At 36.1% G+C, this 16,140-nt stretch overlaps 2 protein-coding genes across 14 annotated transcripts in view; one reads left to right on the top strand and one right to left on the bottom strand.

Moving 5' to 3' along the window:
- TbCMF46 overlaps positions 1-16,140 on the top strand; it is a 218,625-nt gene that overhangs the window by 152,640 nt on the left and 49,845 nt on the right. The gene's annotated exons all lie outside the window — the stretch shown is intronic.
- The window catches only part of LOC137239812 (uncharacterized), a 49,941-nt gene continuing 33,879 nt past the window's right edge, over positions 79-16,140 (bottom strand). For 4 of the 12 annotated variants that reach the window (XR_010949483.1, XR_010949484.1, XR_010949486.1 and 1 more), the window contains exons 6-11: positions 15,624-15,914; positions 13,047-13,112; positions 8,499-8,605; positions 1,697-3,373; positions 1,256-1,638; positions 79-699 (exon numbers count right to left, since the gene is read on the bottom strand). Coding sequence is in view for 6 of the 12 variants with exons in the window: in XM_067765501.1 (XP_067621602.1) it covers positions 617-699; positions 8,499-8,605; positions 13,047-13,112; positions 15,624-15,914 (547 nt within the window). In the remaining 6 variants the exon portion in view is untranslated. The other 8 variants (XR_010949487.1, XR_010949488.1, XM_067765501.1 and 5 more) reach the window with 8 other exon arrangements.

Here is a 16,140-nt window from a genome sequence, read left to right as displayed (position 1 = left end):
TTCAAAATTAAGTTTATTATACATTAAAAAATATGTCGCCATTTACCTACACAAATACACATTAACATTAAACGAATATTCATTCAATTAGTACATATATAAGTACGTACAAATTCGCAAGTCAAATTTATTATAAGAAATTTTATATTTACGCAATATTATCTCTATTCGCATTTTACAATATTTAAATACTGCAAGTCATTGTGCATAGACAAGTGTGATATCTTCAGTATAGACGTCAAAATAACTAATAAAACCGATCACCTGATTTTTAAAGTGACTATCGTGGTCTCATCCTGTATCTCTTTCCATCACCCGCTTTGAGCGTATGCATAACCATCTTGAACATTCCGTCAGGCAGTTGACAAATAAGATATTACACTTGTCTTATATACAAAGGCTGTAAGTTTTTCTTTGAAACAAATTTACACTTATAATAAATATGTATCTTAATACCGTTATGCACTTACTGCATGCCCTACATTTCATTTTTAGAATTTTATTTTATTAAATTTATCACAGCACAAACTTTTATATGAAAATTAACTTTACGCCTTTTCCCGCCAACTCAGTGTCGTATTTTTTTAGTACAACTTTTATTTTTGCCTTTGTTTTTCTAATAGTTTAGGTACGCAGTATTCCAATCGCCATTATTTTTGTCGTTCAGCCCATTCAGGATTTTTTTGTCAAGCAAAGAACCTTAAAGAAGAATAAACATGTAATAATGTTTATATTGAATCAGTTTAGTTTTAAAACATTCTAAACATATCTAAAACTCTCTTATTAAAAGTCACCATAGCCAATTATATCATAACATTTTAAGACAGACCTGATGAACAATTTTTTAAAAATTTACACCAAATTTTAACAAGGAGCACTCGTACGAAAAATCTATATCAAAAACTAAAATGGTATAAAATTTACATCCAACAACTACTTCCACCTTATAACGGGACTGCAGTCACCGTTTGTAGTCAAAATTCAGCCAGACATATATACGCCTCAGTTAGATTAAGACTCACGCCACCTAGATGCCTTATCAGAGTGACACATTTGCAAAGAATGTTATTCCGCGTTTTATCCTCCAACTCACAAAAGCGACAGATATGTGTATCGGAAAGATTAAACTCACTTAGCCGATATTATAGACTACAGTCCCATATAGTACCCAGTGTGAGTTGTTAGGTCCTCTCTGCTTAGTTTAATGAGTTTGGCAGATAATCTCGTTGCTGGGAGCATAAACAATTTGGCCTACCTTTGCCTCGAGCATTCAATCCAGTGTTGTCTAAACTGCTTTGTTTCCCAGTTACTTGTGGTTTCGCCAGTCTAAGCCTTTGTGAGTCTACAGAATAGCTCTGTACCATAAAATGCGGCTAATGCACTCTGCTGACTAAGTAGTTTGTCTGTTCATTACATCATGTCCCTGGTGCCCGCGAATTCTTCCAAACAAAACCTTGTTTTTGGCTCTCAAGTCATTTAGGACTCCGATACATTCGGCCATTGGCTCAAAAGTGACTATGTAAGACTTCAAAACACGTCGTAAGCCGCCTGGCTGTCTGACATAATGAGGATACTCCTCGAAGATAGGCCTCTTCGTAGACATTCTCATCCGCAGGCTTTTATTGCATGGATTTCTGCCTGAAAAATAGTGAAATAGCATGGTATTGGTATCGATTTCTTGAAGTTCGGCCCATACCTGCCAGCTGCCGTTTCTCCGTCATCAAATTTTAATCCATCAATGAACAACACTTCGGTGTCAGGGCCAGTATATGGATTTCCTCTTTCCCCAATGGTCCTGTCCATAATAAACTCATAGAAATTACATTAGGTTCTGAACATAGGGGCCATTGCATCATGTAGTTGCAAAATGGGACTTCCTATGAATTGTCTTATTACTTTCATATGCCCTGTCATGCTTCCACCAATGTCAAGTTTCCATCTAAGCTAAAGAAGCATAGGTTACTATTGGCTTCACAACAAAATTAAATGTCTAGTATACCATTTTGGGAGATAGCCGCCATGTTTTGCCATAGAGTCGAGTTCAGGCGAACAAAGCTCTTGTTGCTTTATTTAAGGTGACATTTAGTATGCAGATTAGTAAGTTATCTCCATGCTCTTGTGGATTTCACTAACTGAAGTAGGTCACCTATAAATTGAGTCTTGAGGGCACAATTTACTCAATTCTCTTTAGCGTTTATAGCACCCCGAGTTATCGAAAGTCCCTGAGATGTCAATAAAAGCGCAGGGGGCTATAGCCTCAGACTCCAAAGCTTTTTTTTCGTGAGACTATGAATAGCCGTCTTCGCGGATTTTCCTAACTGCTTGGCGAATTGAGTGCTACACAGAGGGGGTTTTTTAGGTTTACATCCCTAAAAAGCTGATCCTAAATTTTCTGCAGCTGCTCGGGTTTCCCTGGAATACTACTTTAACCTCTGTTCACCAGTTTGGAATGTAGCCGAGCAATAGAGATGCCTTCAAAATATGTATATTTAAGAAGTTAATCTGAATACATAAATCTCCTCATTCAGAAAACAATGCAAACAATTTCTAAAGCTTTTTAAAATGAAATTTTTATATATCTGACATTCCGCGAGAGAACACCCCTAATCCGAAATAAAATAATTTTTGTAACGATTTATTACAAATGAAAGTTCTTTCTAGAAATTGAAATTGGAAACCGGCGATCGATATCTTTATTACGTTTTGACTTACGAGCAGTTAAAGTCGACAATAATTGTGCTGTATACAGGCTATTATGCGAAAGCTAGCGCACAGGACCCACTTTATCTGCCCGGCGTGTGAAAGCAACGGATTTCGGGTTAGGGCCCTCTTTTCGCGGAGCGTTACATATTGTAACGAATTTAGTGAAATTCGTCTTATTTGCAACCTTCTGCTAACGTTCGTATCGCTAAACTGTTGAATAAAATAACTCCAATATTCAATAATAAAAAAATTGGTCTTTATTAGACTACTTTGAAAATACTTCACAATAACACTTATACTTCGCAGCCAATAGCGAGCTTAAATCAAACTGATTGCTGTTTACTCAGCTTTCGCTCCTTTTATACTCTCTGCTGTCTCGTTCGCATACTTCTAGGCGTTTCTTTTTCTAGAATTTACTACTTGTTTACCAGCTATAAACTACAGATGCACGTTTATAGCTTCTCGCATAGCCATATGCGCGTGTATATGTGAGTAATACTTCCACCGATGATTGCATACTTTTGTGAGTATCTCAGACATATGCATGTGTTTGTGCGTATCTCTCCGCTGCTAGTATGTACATATGTGTAGACATAATGATTGATTTGTTTATGTACAGACAACTGACTGCTTAGTATCGCCTTAGAGATGATAGTATCCCTTAGTGTTGCTAATATTCGGCACAATACATATAAATTAATGTTTGTCTGTATGCTCTTTATAGAATCGTAAACTGTGTGTTTGATAATGTGATGACTTTAGCAGAGTTGTTTTGTATGAGCCCACGAAGGCTTGCGAGTTGGTAGGACACATTTTTAAAATAAGGGGGCGTGGCATCGCGTTTACAATCAAAGTCTTATATATCACATTATTTGAAATATTTCGTGACAGCTTCGAAACGAATTATCCGATTTGCTTAAAATTTGAGAGAAAGTAGGGGAAACTGGGGTACATTTGACTTTGGGGCACATTTGACTATGGGCTTTTCGATGTTATGCCAGTACAATCAATCGAATTTATAAATTAGGAATGGTAAAGTATTTGATTTTACTCAGTTCCATGAAGTTTGCCAGTTAGTGTGTACATTTTGGTGGAGCAGCACGTGTTTTTCTCCTTTTTCGACATTCTGTGTTATTTTGTTACAGTGATACGTAAGACATTTGTGATGTCAGTTGAGTTATAATTTTAAATAACCAAGTGAAATAAACTAATATTATTTCCAGTAATTTCGAAAAGATTTGCGAATTTGAGGCCAAACTAATTTAAAAGGTAAGAAAATGTCAATAATTAAAATAAACGAAGATGGGGCACATTTGAAATTTTTGAATGGGGGACTCTTGTCAAATGTACCCCATCTTAGTTCTTATTATGTATATAGTGAGTGTACAGTTATCTAGTTTTCGGTTAATATTTAGGAAATATGGTTCGTAATTACAAAAAGAAAACTAATCAGTGTGCTATAAACGAAAAAAATATTAACAACGCAATAAGAGATATCAGAAATGGGAGAGAGACTCAAACTTCAGCTGCAATCAAATATGGAATAAAAAGAACAACCCTAACCATGCGTTTGAGAAAAAAATTACCTTCAGGCGAAATCTCCGATTCTGGAAATGACAGCAGCTCTGAAGAGCCTCTCAAATACCAATCGAAATACACAGCAAATCAGACATTTACTAAACAACAAGAAATCGATATTTGTGAATACGTCAAGAAATGTGCTTTTTATTATTATGGCTTATCGTATCAAACTTAAAAAAATTTTCCGTATGACTACGCTAAAGCAGTCAATATTATTGTTCCCACTACTTGGGAGAAATCAAAAGAAGCTGGAGATGATTGGCTTTACGGATTTCTTAAAAGAAACCCTTCTATCTCCCTTCGCAAACCTGAAAAGATCAGTTTGGCAAGACTACGTGGCTTTACTAAATCAGCAGTGGAAAGCTTTTTCATAAACCTTGCTTCGATATATGAAAAATATTCATTCCTAGCAAAGGATATCTATTATTTGGACGAAAGTGGCGTAACTACGGCGATGGAACCTATTAAGGTAAAAAATAGTTATAAGTACGTAACGGCCAAAATCGCTAAGGCGGTTAAGCGTCAATTAATGATTATGATGGTATTTATACGTTTGAGAGTATTTTTAGTTTATTTGGAAACATTATGCTAATTTGCGCAAATATTTTATTTCATCTCTGCAGATTTATGCTGCAAAGGGACAACGTTCGGTTTCTCAAGCATCTTGCGCTGAACGTGGCAGTTTGGTAACAATCGTCGGCATAGTTAACGCTTGTGGAAATCGTTTGCCTCCAGTTTATATATTTCCTTGTGTACGTTTTAGTGAAAGATTCAGAAGTGGATGCATGCCGGGTTCATTGGCAATGAATAAAAAATCCGGATGGATGATTTCAGAAGTTTTTGTAAATGTGCTGAAACACATTCAAAAATTTACGAATTGTTCGACTGAAAATCCCATTCTAATTCTACTTGATAATCATGCATCACATTGCAGTTTAGAGAGCATTAACTATTGCGCAGATGCCGGAATTGTATTACTTTCTTTTCCTCCACATACTTCCCATCGTCTTCAACCACTGGATGTATCAGTTTTCGGCCCTTTTAAGCAACTTTGCCGCAAAGCCTTTACGATTTTCTAGTCACAAATCCTGGTAAACAAATCAGTATATACGACATCGCAACATTAACCCAACAACCATTTCAAAGATCATTCTCTCCCGAAAACATAATGAACGGATTCAAAGCAACTGGAATTTATCCTCTCAATACCCAGGTTTTTCAAGATGAAACCTTTGCACTGAAGGCTGTTAGAGATGAGCAAGGCGCACCCGTTGTTCCTGAAAGGTTAGACGATATTATTTCATCGCAAAATATTATAATGAACACAGAGACCAACATAAGTGATTCTACGCCATGCGCTACACGATAATCTGTCAGGCCTATATCGCAACTTCATGCGTCCAAGAAATCCTCAAGAAACGCCGCTTCTCGAATCCTAACGTGTTCAGCTGAAAAACGAAGGATTGAGCAGGTTACTATGAAGAAAACTTTTCATAATGCCAAACGCACTCTTAAATTTTCACAGAAAAAAACAGCGCAGGTAAAAAAAAGCAACCGAAAAGAAAACGCCAAATTAAAGTGGAATCATCTGACGAAAGTATGAGTGATGTTAGCTACGCTGAGACAATTGATTCTAATGGATTCGCTGCTGACGATGAAGGTTATCTTGAATCTCGGGCAGATGATATGGAAATACACAAAATAACTGATGATGAAAAGTTGGATGTAGGAGATTATGTTCGAGTTAAATTCCAAGAAAACATCAAAAAGACCGTCTTCTATGTGGGTCAAATAATGGAAGCATTTGGCAACTGCACTTTTAACATAACTTTTTATCGAAAGACTTCTCCTTCGAGTTTGGTCTTTGTTAAACCAGAAATAGAAGATTTGGCTGTAATTATGCGCAGTGAGGTGGAGCTAAAGCTGCCGATTCCTGAAAATCCTGCTTCTACTTCACTTTGTACAAAATATATTTTTAAGAACGATTTATCCAACTATTATATAAAATAAGTTTTAATATATTGGTTCTTGGTATTTATATTTTCTAGTTTCGGACATGTAAGTGAAATATTTGAATTTTGTTTTTGCACAATAAAAATAAAAAGACTGAATTACAAAACACTATTTTATTTTATATAAAATACAACACAAACGTTTTACTTTTTCAAATGCATATATGTGTCAAATCTTCCCCTCCTAAAGTCAAATGTGCCCCGTGACAGGGGTACATTTGACAAAATGGCTTTTCTCAAAAAATTTTAAATTAAAATGCACTCGTCCAAAATTGTTAAGTTGAAAAATGGCATTGTGGAAAGCAAACATTCTTTCTCTTATTGTTCAATCACGCTTCGAGAACCATGGGTTCAAAAAAAAAAGTGTCAAATGTACCCCAGTTTCCCCTACCTTATTGCCTTGAACTCTTTATGGGATACCCTTATTTCCGTGAAGTCGACCAGGGACCGTCAAGTTCCTAAAACATCTAATTGATGTTACGATTTGCATGAATTTTTTACATGGGTAGATCTTCGCTTATGTTGTTTTGGGGTTAAGAACATATGTTTCCGAAAAGCGGACCACGGATCTTACAATTCTCAAGTAGACCAGAATCCGAGCAACTCTTAAAAATTATTTGTGATGTGATTTGCTTGAAACACCGACTTAATTAAAAAAAGTAATTTTCCTTGAAATTCGGTACAGGGCTACCTCCATGATCATGTTAATATGTCAATATTTACAATACTTTTCTTTCGGGCATTGGATCAGGGCCGGCCTATTCTAAAAAGTCTTGTATACAATGAGAATTTCCACAAAATAAATACATCGATAGCTTTTTGCTTGGATCAATATTGGCACATTTTATCTTTAAGGAAATGCATCAGTGAGCGACCTAGTTCAGAAAATCTTATTCATGATGATGTTTGCTGGAAATTTGGTAATAAGCTTTTTAGCTATTTTAGATATTTGGGATACTTTTTTCGGGAAGTGTGCGATTTTGGGCCTTTGGCAAAATCGTATTCGTATTTCGATAGGGTGATTGAGAGGGAGGGAAAGAGGGCCAGTAAAGGACAGGGAGGTAACCGGGAGCATCTACGCGTATGGCCAGACACATGATGAGGGAAAAAGAGAGGGAAAGGCACAGGGAATTAGATACAAAGGCTGCAGGGGACGGAGGGGTAGAGATAGAGGGATAGAAGTTCAGAGGAGAAGAGGTCATAAGGAGGGATAGAAGGCAGTTGAAATATATTAGAATAAAATAAATGATAGAAAAAAGAAGTTGATAAAAAAAGGGAGAAAGGTAGTGGAGTGTAGATGGGAGAAATAACGGTATTAGAGTTATAAATTAAAAAAAAACAAGTAAGGAAGGCTAAGTTCAGGTGTAACCGAACATTAGATAATCAGCTGATAAATTACAGCTTGCAAAACTTTTATACTACCTTCTATTAAAAGTGGGCGGTGCCACGCCAAAATTTTACTATTCTGCGTCATAAGGTCAACCCACCTACCAAGTTTCATCGCTTTATCCGTCTTTGGTATTGAATTATCGCACTTTTTCGGTTTTTAGAAATTTTCGATATCGAAAAAGTGGGCGTGGTTATAGTCCGATTTCGTTCATTTTGAATAGCAATCTGAGATGAGTGCTCCGGAGCTTACATACCAAATTTTATCAGTATACCTCAAAATTTACTCAAGTTATCGTGTTTACGGGCAGACGGGTGGACGGACATGGCTAAATGAATTTCTTTTTTCGCCCAGATCATTTCGATATATAGAAGTCTATATCTATTCCGATTAGTTTATGCTGTTGCGGGGTACCTTTATGCGCACAAAATTAATATACTCTGTGAGCTCTGCTCAGCTGAGTATAAAAATGGATGTTTCAAATAGAGAACAAGTTATGAAATTTGTCTATCTGTGGCACCAACGCGCCGGGTAATAGCTAGTAATCTTTAATAACAAATTTCACGAGCTCATTTTGGAGTTAAAAGTGCATACAAAGGAAGTAAAGTATATTATTGATTTCATAATGAAGACTGTATAAAAAAAAAACAAAAAACGTTGTCTTAGGTGAAGAAGCCCAACGAACCAACTCGGTCCCTTACCTTTGTTATCAAAATTTTAAACAAGGGTCAGAGGTAAATTATTCGCCTAAACGAGTGGTCACATCTCAAAGTTAAAAAAACGCATACGACTTAATTAAATCAAATAGAACCCACCATTTTCCGATACCATCCAAGCCGATAATTTTTCATCTTCTGTTTGGTTCGTTCCTTCCCATGGTTGAAATTTTGATTTATCCATATCAGAGGCTCGCGCATCAATTCTGAAATTATAATTTTCAGTGTACTCTTTTTGGGCTTTTGGGATTTAACATATTCCAAATTCATGAATAATTTTGTGCTTAGCTTTAAAATGCATACATAAAAACAAAAACGCTACAAATTTACAAACACAAATGGGTATTAAGGACGATACTGTGCTAAGAGATTACTGGCAGGAAATAATTAATGTTACGGTGTAGCTATTTTCATATACTAGTACACATACAGGGAGTGTCATTGGCTAGTTTGTTTTACAGGGACATATGATATTTATGTATTAACACGTCCCGTTTATTCGTTAAGCACGTATCTAATACTGAGACATTTTCGGGAATGCTAGGAAAACCAACTGAACGGGCTTTTTAACAAGAGTTTCCTTGAGTTCTTATCTGTAACAACCGGGACCTACAAATTAGTATTAGACTTATATAAGAGAAGCTCGGCCTAAAATCTATTCGGAGGTTATCGCGCCTTACATTCATTCATTCATAGGATTATTATCGACAGCGAATTATAATCGTCTAGTCATCTGTTTCATCGGCTTGTTATAGACGGGTTACAGATGTGTAATCGAATTTATAGTAAAGTTTTATCGGTATGGCTATAAAGAGTCTTCGATAAAAAAATGGGTGGCACTACGTTAAAAAAACGATAACTTTTTGATTACATATCAGTAAATTTTCAATAAAACATCGATAGCACGCCGAAAATAAATTGGTAAAACCCCCGATAACAAATCTATAACTTTTTGATAAACAATCCATAACTTCTCGATAATAAATCGCTAAATTATTGAAAATATATAGATACATTTTTGATAACAAATCGATAACTATTTCATAATATATCGATAACTGTTCGATGCATAATCGTTTCAAAATAAAAAAATGTGAGGCGCGAATAACCTCTGAAGAGATTTTAGGCCAATCTTCTTCTTCCATTTTACTTGCTTTTAGTTTTTCCTACAAATTGGCGGGACAGGACATACATGTTTTATGCCGGCTCCGAAGTCGGTTATTTTGTGGCAGTATTTTTGGTACATTGGAAAATTGTTGTTGTAATTAGACGTTTCGGTAAATTTTCGTCAGTATTTCAAGCTCGAAATACAGGAAAAAGCAAGTATTATATAGGCAATTTTATATGGATTTTTTGTTTTGTTTACATGTTTTTAAAAGTGTTATTTCCGTGAAATGTGCTTTATTTGTTTTACAATAAATTATGAATTGTTTTGTACAAATATAAACTGTAGCTATTGTTTTCTTGGAAAAAAAAACTACCACTATTTTAATTTTTCGTCTATCAACATTCTCTTTTTAAAAGTCCGCGCACTGACCACAGCCGCTCAGAGTGTGACTTTTTGGCAGATACGATTTCTTTATGGTTGGCTGTATCAATTTTAATTGGCACTCGTGCTGTACTTATAACAATTTTTCTCAGAATAGCTTCACTGCACCTCGATCCCGGATTTCGGCACTCTTTTTAAACGCATACCTCAGGCTTTATATCGTCAAACGTCGGACTTGGGCCAGTTGGTAACTCCAGAGGAATTTAAATCATTTTTCACCGCGTCCTTCCGGCGGAGAGGAAATGGCCGCCCCCTTCCTCTCTGCTTCCCTAGGCGGGTTCCAATACAAATATTTTCTTAGCCGGAGCTTCATCTTTAATTTGCATAACATGGTCTATCCAGCGAAGCCGCTGCATTTTAATTCCTTGGACTATGTTGATGTCTGCGTAAAGCTCGTACAGCTCATCATTAAAACTTCTTCGGTACTCGGCGTCGCCAACGCGTATATTTCGAAATTATGGCTGCCAACAGTGACGTATTTGCTAAGGCGAAATTGCGCTGACTCTATGGTTGATGATAGCAGGAACTTCGTTTTGTCCTCATTCACCATAAAACCCATACTTTTCGCTTCTTTTTTCATTTGTGCTTATATAACTTACAGCGCGGTTATTCAGGCCGTTGATATCAATGTCGCCAGCATACGCCATTAATTGCACAGTTTTACAAAATATTGTTCCAGGGTTAGTTAAATAAATCGCACGACAGGCGGTCACCCTGTCTGTCATTTCCAATTCTGATGGAGCTGATGGTGTTGCTCAACGTTATTTTGCACAGCCGTATAAGTTTTGCGGGGAAACGAAATCGAGACATAGCGGCATATAGGCTACTGTCGAAGGCGGTTTCAAAGTCGATGAAGAGGTGATGTGTGTCAAATTTTTTTCGCGTTGTTTTTTTCAATATTTGGTGCATAGTAAACGTCTTCTCGATGGTAGATTTACCAGTAGCCCGTTTCTGTAACCTTTCGCTGTAATAACGAACGATTTGCTATCGCAAGGCTCGTATCGCTTTCGTTATGAAAATTGTTTCTGTAACACACTCAATTCACCTTGCGATATAATAGTGGTGACTTTTTATCATATCGATGGAACAATCGAAATGGAACGTAGGATCTGTCATCAGTAGCGAAAAAGGTATAATAAAAAAAATGAATTCATACAAATTGTCATTTTGTGATCGTGCTACCTTAAGTTTTTCTTCTAACATTCGAAGACTAGTCCACCGAGGAGCCATTTTCACCTTTTCATTGGCCTTCATAATTGCCACCAGTTTCACCTTCTGATTTTTTTGAAAATTTTCCACTTCTGGTTTTTTTTCTATAAAATAAAAACTTAATTAGAAAAAAAATCCAAATCAGTTACAAAGAAACGAACTTCACTCATTTTCTCTTTAACGTTATACATACGTTCACGACCTTCGGAGCTAGTGATATGAATATCGCAAGAAATATCGAAAATACATACTCACCACTCATACAGAAACACTACCTGCCGATAACCATGAATCAGAGTTGCATTTTGCGACATAATCGCAAGGATATAGAAACCGGTTACAGGTCTGAAGCTAAACTGATAAGGCCCAATCAGCCGATTTACGGTGGGCTTCAATATTTCGCACAATACGCTTGACAGGACTTTATATGCGATACTAAGAATGCTGATTCCGCGTTAGTTGGCGCAGTTTTTAGGATACTCCTTGTTGAGGACAGGAAAAATAACACTTTGATTCCAATTGTCGGGCATGCACTCGTTCCACCATATTTTGATACATGTGATTTACCAACTCCCCGCTGCTGTATTTGAATAGCTCCACAGGCAATCCGTCAGTGCCCGCGACTTGTTGTTTTTTAATCTTGTTATTGCTTCTAGTATCATATGGTGGGGAACAATAATTCCATCATCATCGATTTCCGGCTGGGGTTCATCATCCCTGCGCGGCATATCGCTGTCTTCATTTAGAAGGGCAGAGAGATGGTTCCTTCATAATCGAAGTACTCTGCGGACAAAGGTTACAAGTTCGCTGTTTTCGTTTGTACAAGAGTTTGCCCAGGACTTGAAACCCCTCCCCTGACTTTTATTTAAACCTCATATCAGTAAAAGAAACTTAAATCAAACTTAAAATGCACAGCCAATGACACACCCTTTACATCAAAAAAGTCATCTTACTAACTACATATATAATATGTACAATAAAATCTACATTTACCTACTACAATATAGATTTAAAGAAACAAAAGAGTTTACCCTGTATTTATTTCCAAATGATGTATGTATGTATTAATTTTGTTTGTACAATTAATTAGTATATAAGTAGAAATTTAGTATCGTGGACCCAGCGACGGGTAAGACATCTGGAGTTCGATCAATTTCAATATGTATGAGTACGTCTGTTTGAAGATTAGTATGAAATGTGTTCTTAACAGCTGTGGTTTTTTTTACATGTACATATATACATATGCACTTATGCGCTATATGAACTGATAAGTGTGTAACTTGGTCTACACTTATGAAATTGTTGCGCAGAAAATTAGTATTGCTAAATTTCAGTAAGCATTATACTCAGTTGCAACTGAAATGTGTCTCACCATTTTATCTCTACACTATTCCCCACTTCTATTACCGAAAAGTGTGTGTGTACACTATTCATCGCAACCGATTCAGCTATAGTTTATACACAATGACCAACAGAGTTACGTGTCTTCACTTTTCAGAACAACCCGTTTTGTAGCGAGTTATTTACCACTGCCGCGAATCTTCAATAACTAGCGGCAGTTAGGCAGATGGGTCTCCTAAGCATTATTTAAGTGATGACAAGCGTTTGTTTTACCCGCGAATACAGTTGTATATACATGTAAAAAAAATCGTATACGAAATGCGTATTTTATGCGATTTTTTTTAATATTTGATTCTGTAATTAGGTGTTTATGTTTACTTGTCTGTATCTACCATTCCAAATTAAGTATGGAAAATAATGAACTACAATTAAATAAATGTGCTTCCTACATTATAGCCGTAGTTTCCTACGACCGTTTTTTCAACTCATTAACAAAAGATTATAGCTACTTTGCTCGATACTTTATAACCATAATCTAAATATTTTACCTAATTGGCCAGAATTGGCACTCATCATCTGTGGGCGGGTCAAGTGAGTCCTTAGATATACTAGAACTGATGCATGGAATTAATTTTATTAATTATTGCATAAGCGTAAGACAAATGAGATGCTTAATCTGAAACATACAATCGTACATTGAAAACGGCATAAAATTGTAAACCAGGACAAATGCTTAATAGCCGATGAAATAGGATAAAACATCACAAATGATTGTTAACAACACAATGAAATGAAACCAAATAAGCATAGTTTAAAGTACAAATTTTTCAAGCACAATACACTTAAACTAACGCTATAATTCATACTATATTATAAAATAAGTAAGGATGGGACTGTCATCGGCTGTGCCGAAGACTTCATACCTTACATGAATGAAATATATAGTGAACAATTGTTTTTGTTTTTATCGGCCCGTGAAATTTCTAAAAATTTGAGGCGTAGCATAACCTGATTAAGGTTCAGTTGCTCTTACTTATGACTATCAATAGGAATTTGACGCGTCCAACGCTGATCAACGCCCTAGATTGATGAGGAGTGTGATGACTAGTACCTAGCACCTACCTAATTATTTTCTAGCTTTTAGTATTATTGTTACTTAATGTAAGTATTGTTTTCAATAAAACCGTTTAACTTAAACATTATTTTTTTAATTATTTTGTTTTCAAGTTTTTAGTCTTTCCATTATTTCTCATTCTTTTTAGTTCATTTAGTGGCTCATTATTACAAGGACTCTTTCCTGACAATTTGTTACAATCTAAGTCCTCAATACATAATCCTTCCAAAGAATTTAGTTGACTCGGCGCGGGTTCTGAACTATATCCCAAGTTTCAAGCTTGTAGCTTATCGGGAAGTGACTTAAATTTTAATTACAAAATTCGTTCACAATGGCCGGCCGGCCGGCCTGTCAAGTCAAGCTAAATAAAACCGTTTAAAAATAGGTAGGTACTTTGTGTGAGGATGCAAAGGATCATGTTTTTTGTGATCTGCATGAAATAGCTATGACAATGAATCACATATGTCAACAATATATGACGTAAGCGTAAGTATATGATGAAATTTGAAGCTTTTCGCCGTTAAAAAGGGTGCAGAAATGACAGTTCATATGGGTATGTAATATATACCACCGATCTATACAATTTTTTCAGAAAACAATATGTGCAATATGCGAAATCATATGGTGAATTTTGAGGCAAAATGATAAATTGAGGGAGATATGACAAAAATCCTCTTTTCTGAAAGATCGGTTGTGTGTGTGGTAGAGATATACGCCGCCGATAAACGCCGCCGCCGCCGCCGATTTTTGTCGTTTTTCGCACGCCGCCGCCGAATGTCAAAAATATCGGCGCGGCGGCGGCGTCCGGCGCGTTACTATATTTTCTCATTCAAGACTATTTGGGCCATTTATTGTTCATGTCGAAAATTGGTCGGGTATGGTCGAAAGTGGTATCAACCGATGCGCATCACTGCCAGTTATAAGAAACTAACTGCGAAATTTAACTCTTTCTAACTGTTCAAAAGTTATTTAAAAAAAAGCAGGCGTTTTCGATGTCGGTTTAACACGGAATTTTCATTACCCAATTTACCAAGTCATTAAAACAAAACACCAAAAGAAAAGTTATATAATAAATTTATATGCTCACTTTGAATCTTTTTTTTTCAAAAGATTAATAAAGAACAATGAATTCAAATAAAATGACCCACGGCGAACATGTTTTCGAATTGTCCTCAAGTTGTTAAAAAAGCAAAATACCCAAAAAAATGTGCCGATTTAAAAAAAAAAATGTATATTGCGAATGCCGACTCCGAACGGCACCTACAAGGCAGATGAGTTTACAATGATAAGTTTGAAGTGTATGCCAAATCACTGCCGAGTGCGACCCCGATTGTTCCTAGTTGAAAAAACTTGTTTTCTAAATTTTTGATGGATGTTAAATTGCCCCGTATTTGAACCCAACACCCTCGGTGTGGTGAGCGGAGCATTCCACAGCGGCGGCCGGTGCTTTTATTACTTTTGGAATGAAGACAGGGTGGTTCTTTTCTAATTTTGAGGAACCTAATTTAGTCGAATACAGACCTCAAAGATATGTCCCACCCAGGTAATTACTACTCCATAGTAAAGGATAGGCTTCACAATTACTGTAAACACTCACTTTCGTTCCCCTAACCTTTTCCGCATACCTTTTCTCACTTTTCTCTTCTCTCTCTTTCTTCATTCTCTCCCCCAGCTTCTCGAACCTATGATTTTTTCCGAACAGATTGGTCTGTGGCAAACTTTCCAGAAAAATTAAATATTTAAAATGGTTATATAGACAAAAGCCTACAGGAACTCAATTACCAAATAAGATTTTTTTGAAAACATCGGTAGACAAGTTTTGAATTGGTTTGTCTTCATTTTAACCTCAACTATTATAACCCAAAGAGATTTTTGTCACTCTTTCCTACTAACCCAGATTTTCCAATAGAATTCCATAAAGGACAGCAATTTCTCTATAAGCCCTGCACTTTTTACCTAACTGTCGAAGTAGATATAATTGTTATCGAAAAACTTGACTGAGCTTACTTACGCATTTGTTGAAAGCGAGTCGGCATAACTCCCATTATTAGCTTCAATGCTACTGGGGATTTTCCCCTTACTCTTCTCCGTCAACGAATTTTCATTTGAGTAACCATTTGGCAAACTGGAGTTACGTTCTGCAAGAGATTGTTGTTGTTGTGTTGTGAATGGAACTGTATTTGGATATTTTGTTTGTTCGCTATCCGAATCGAGGGAGAGATGACCGAAGAGATCTTCAAGTAAAATATTTGACTTTCCATTACGTTGACGTTGGCATTTGGCTGAAGTTTTTATTTTCGAACTGTAAGAATAAGGGACAATAAATGATGTAATCTAGAATAACATAACAATATATATATATATAATCTTATACTAATATAATATATCTGGAATAAAACTTATGAACTAGGGTGGGGGGATATATATGTACATCGTTCAGGAAATTTAAAGAATGAGAATACATTGAAATTAACAACGGAACAAATCTCAGCTTAGAAATCAAACGGAGAATAACCCTTGCTAACGCG

This window comes from Eurosta solidaginis, chromosome 2 (genome assembly GCF_040869045.1).
Source record: "Eurosta solidaginis isolate ZX-2024a chromosome 2, ASM4086904v1, whole genome shotgun sequence".
NCBI lineage: Eukaryota > Metazoa > Arthropoda > Insecta > Diptera > Tephritidae > Eurosta > Eurosta solidaginis.
The sequence above is the reverse complement of the archived record's forward strand: the minus strand, read 5'-3'. Positions and strand labels throughout refer to the sequence as shown.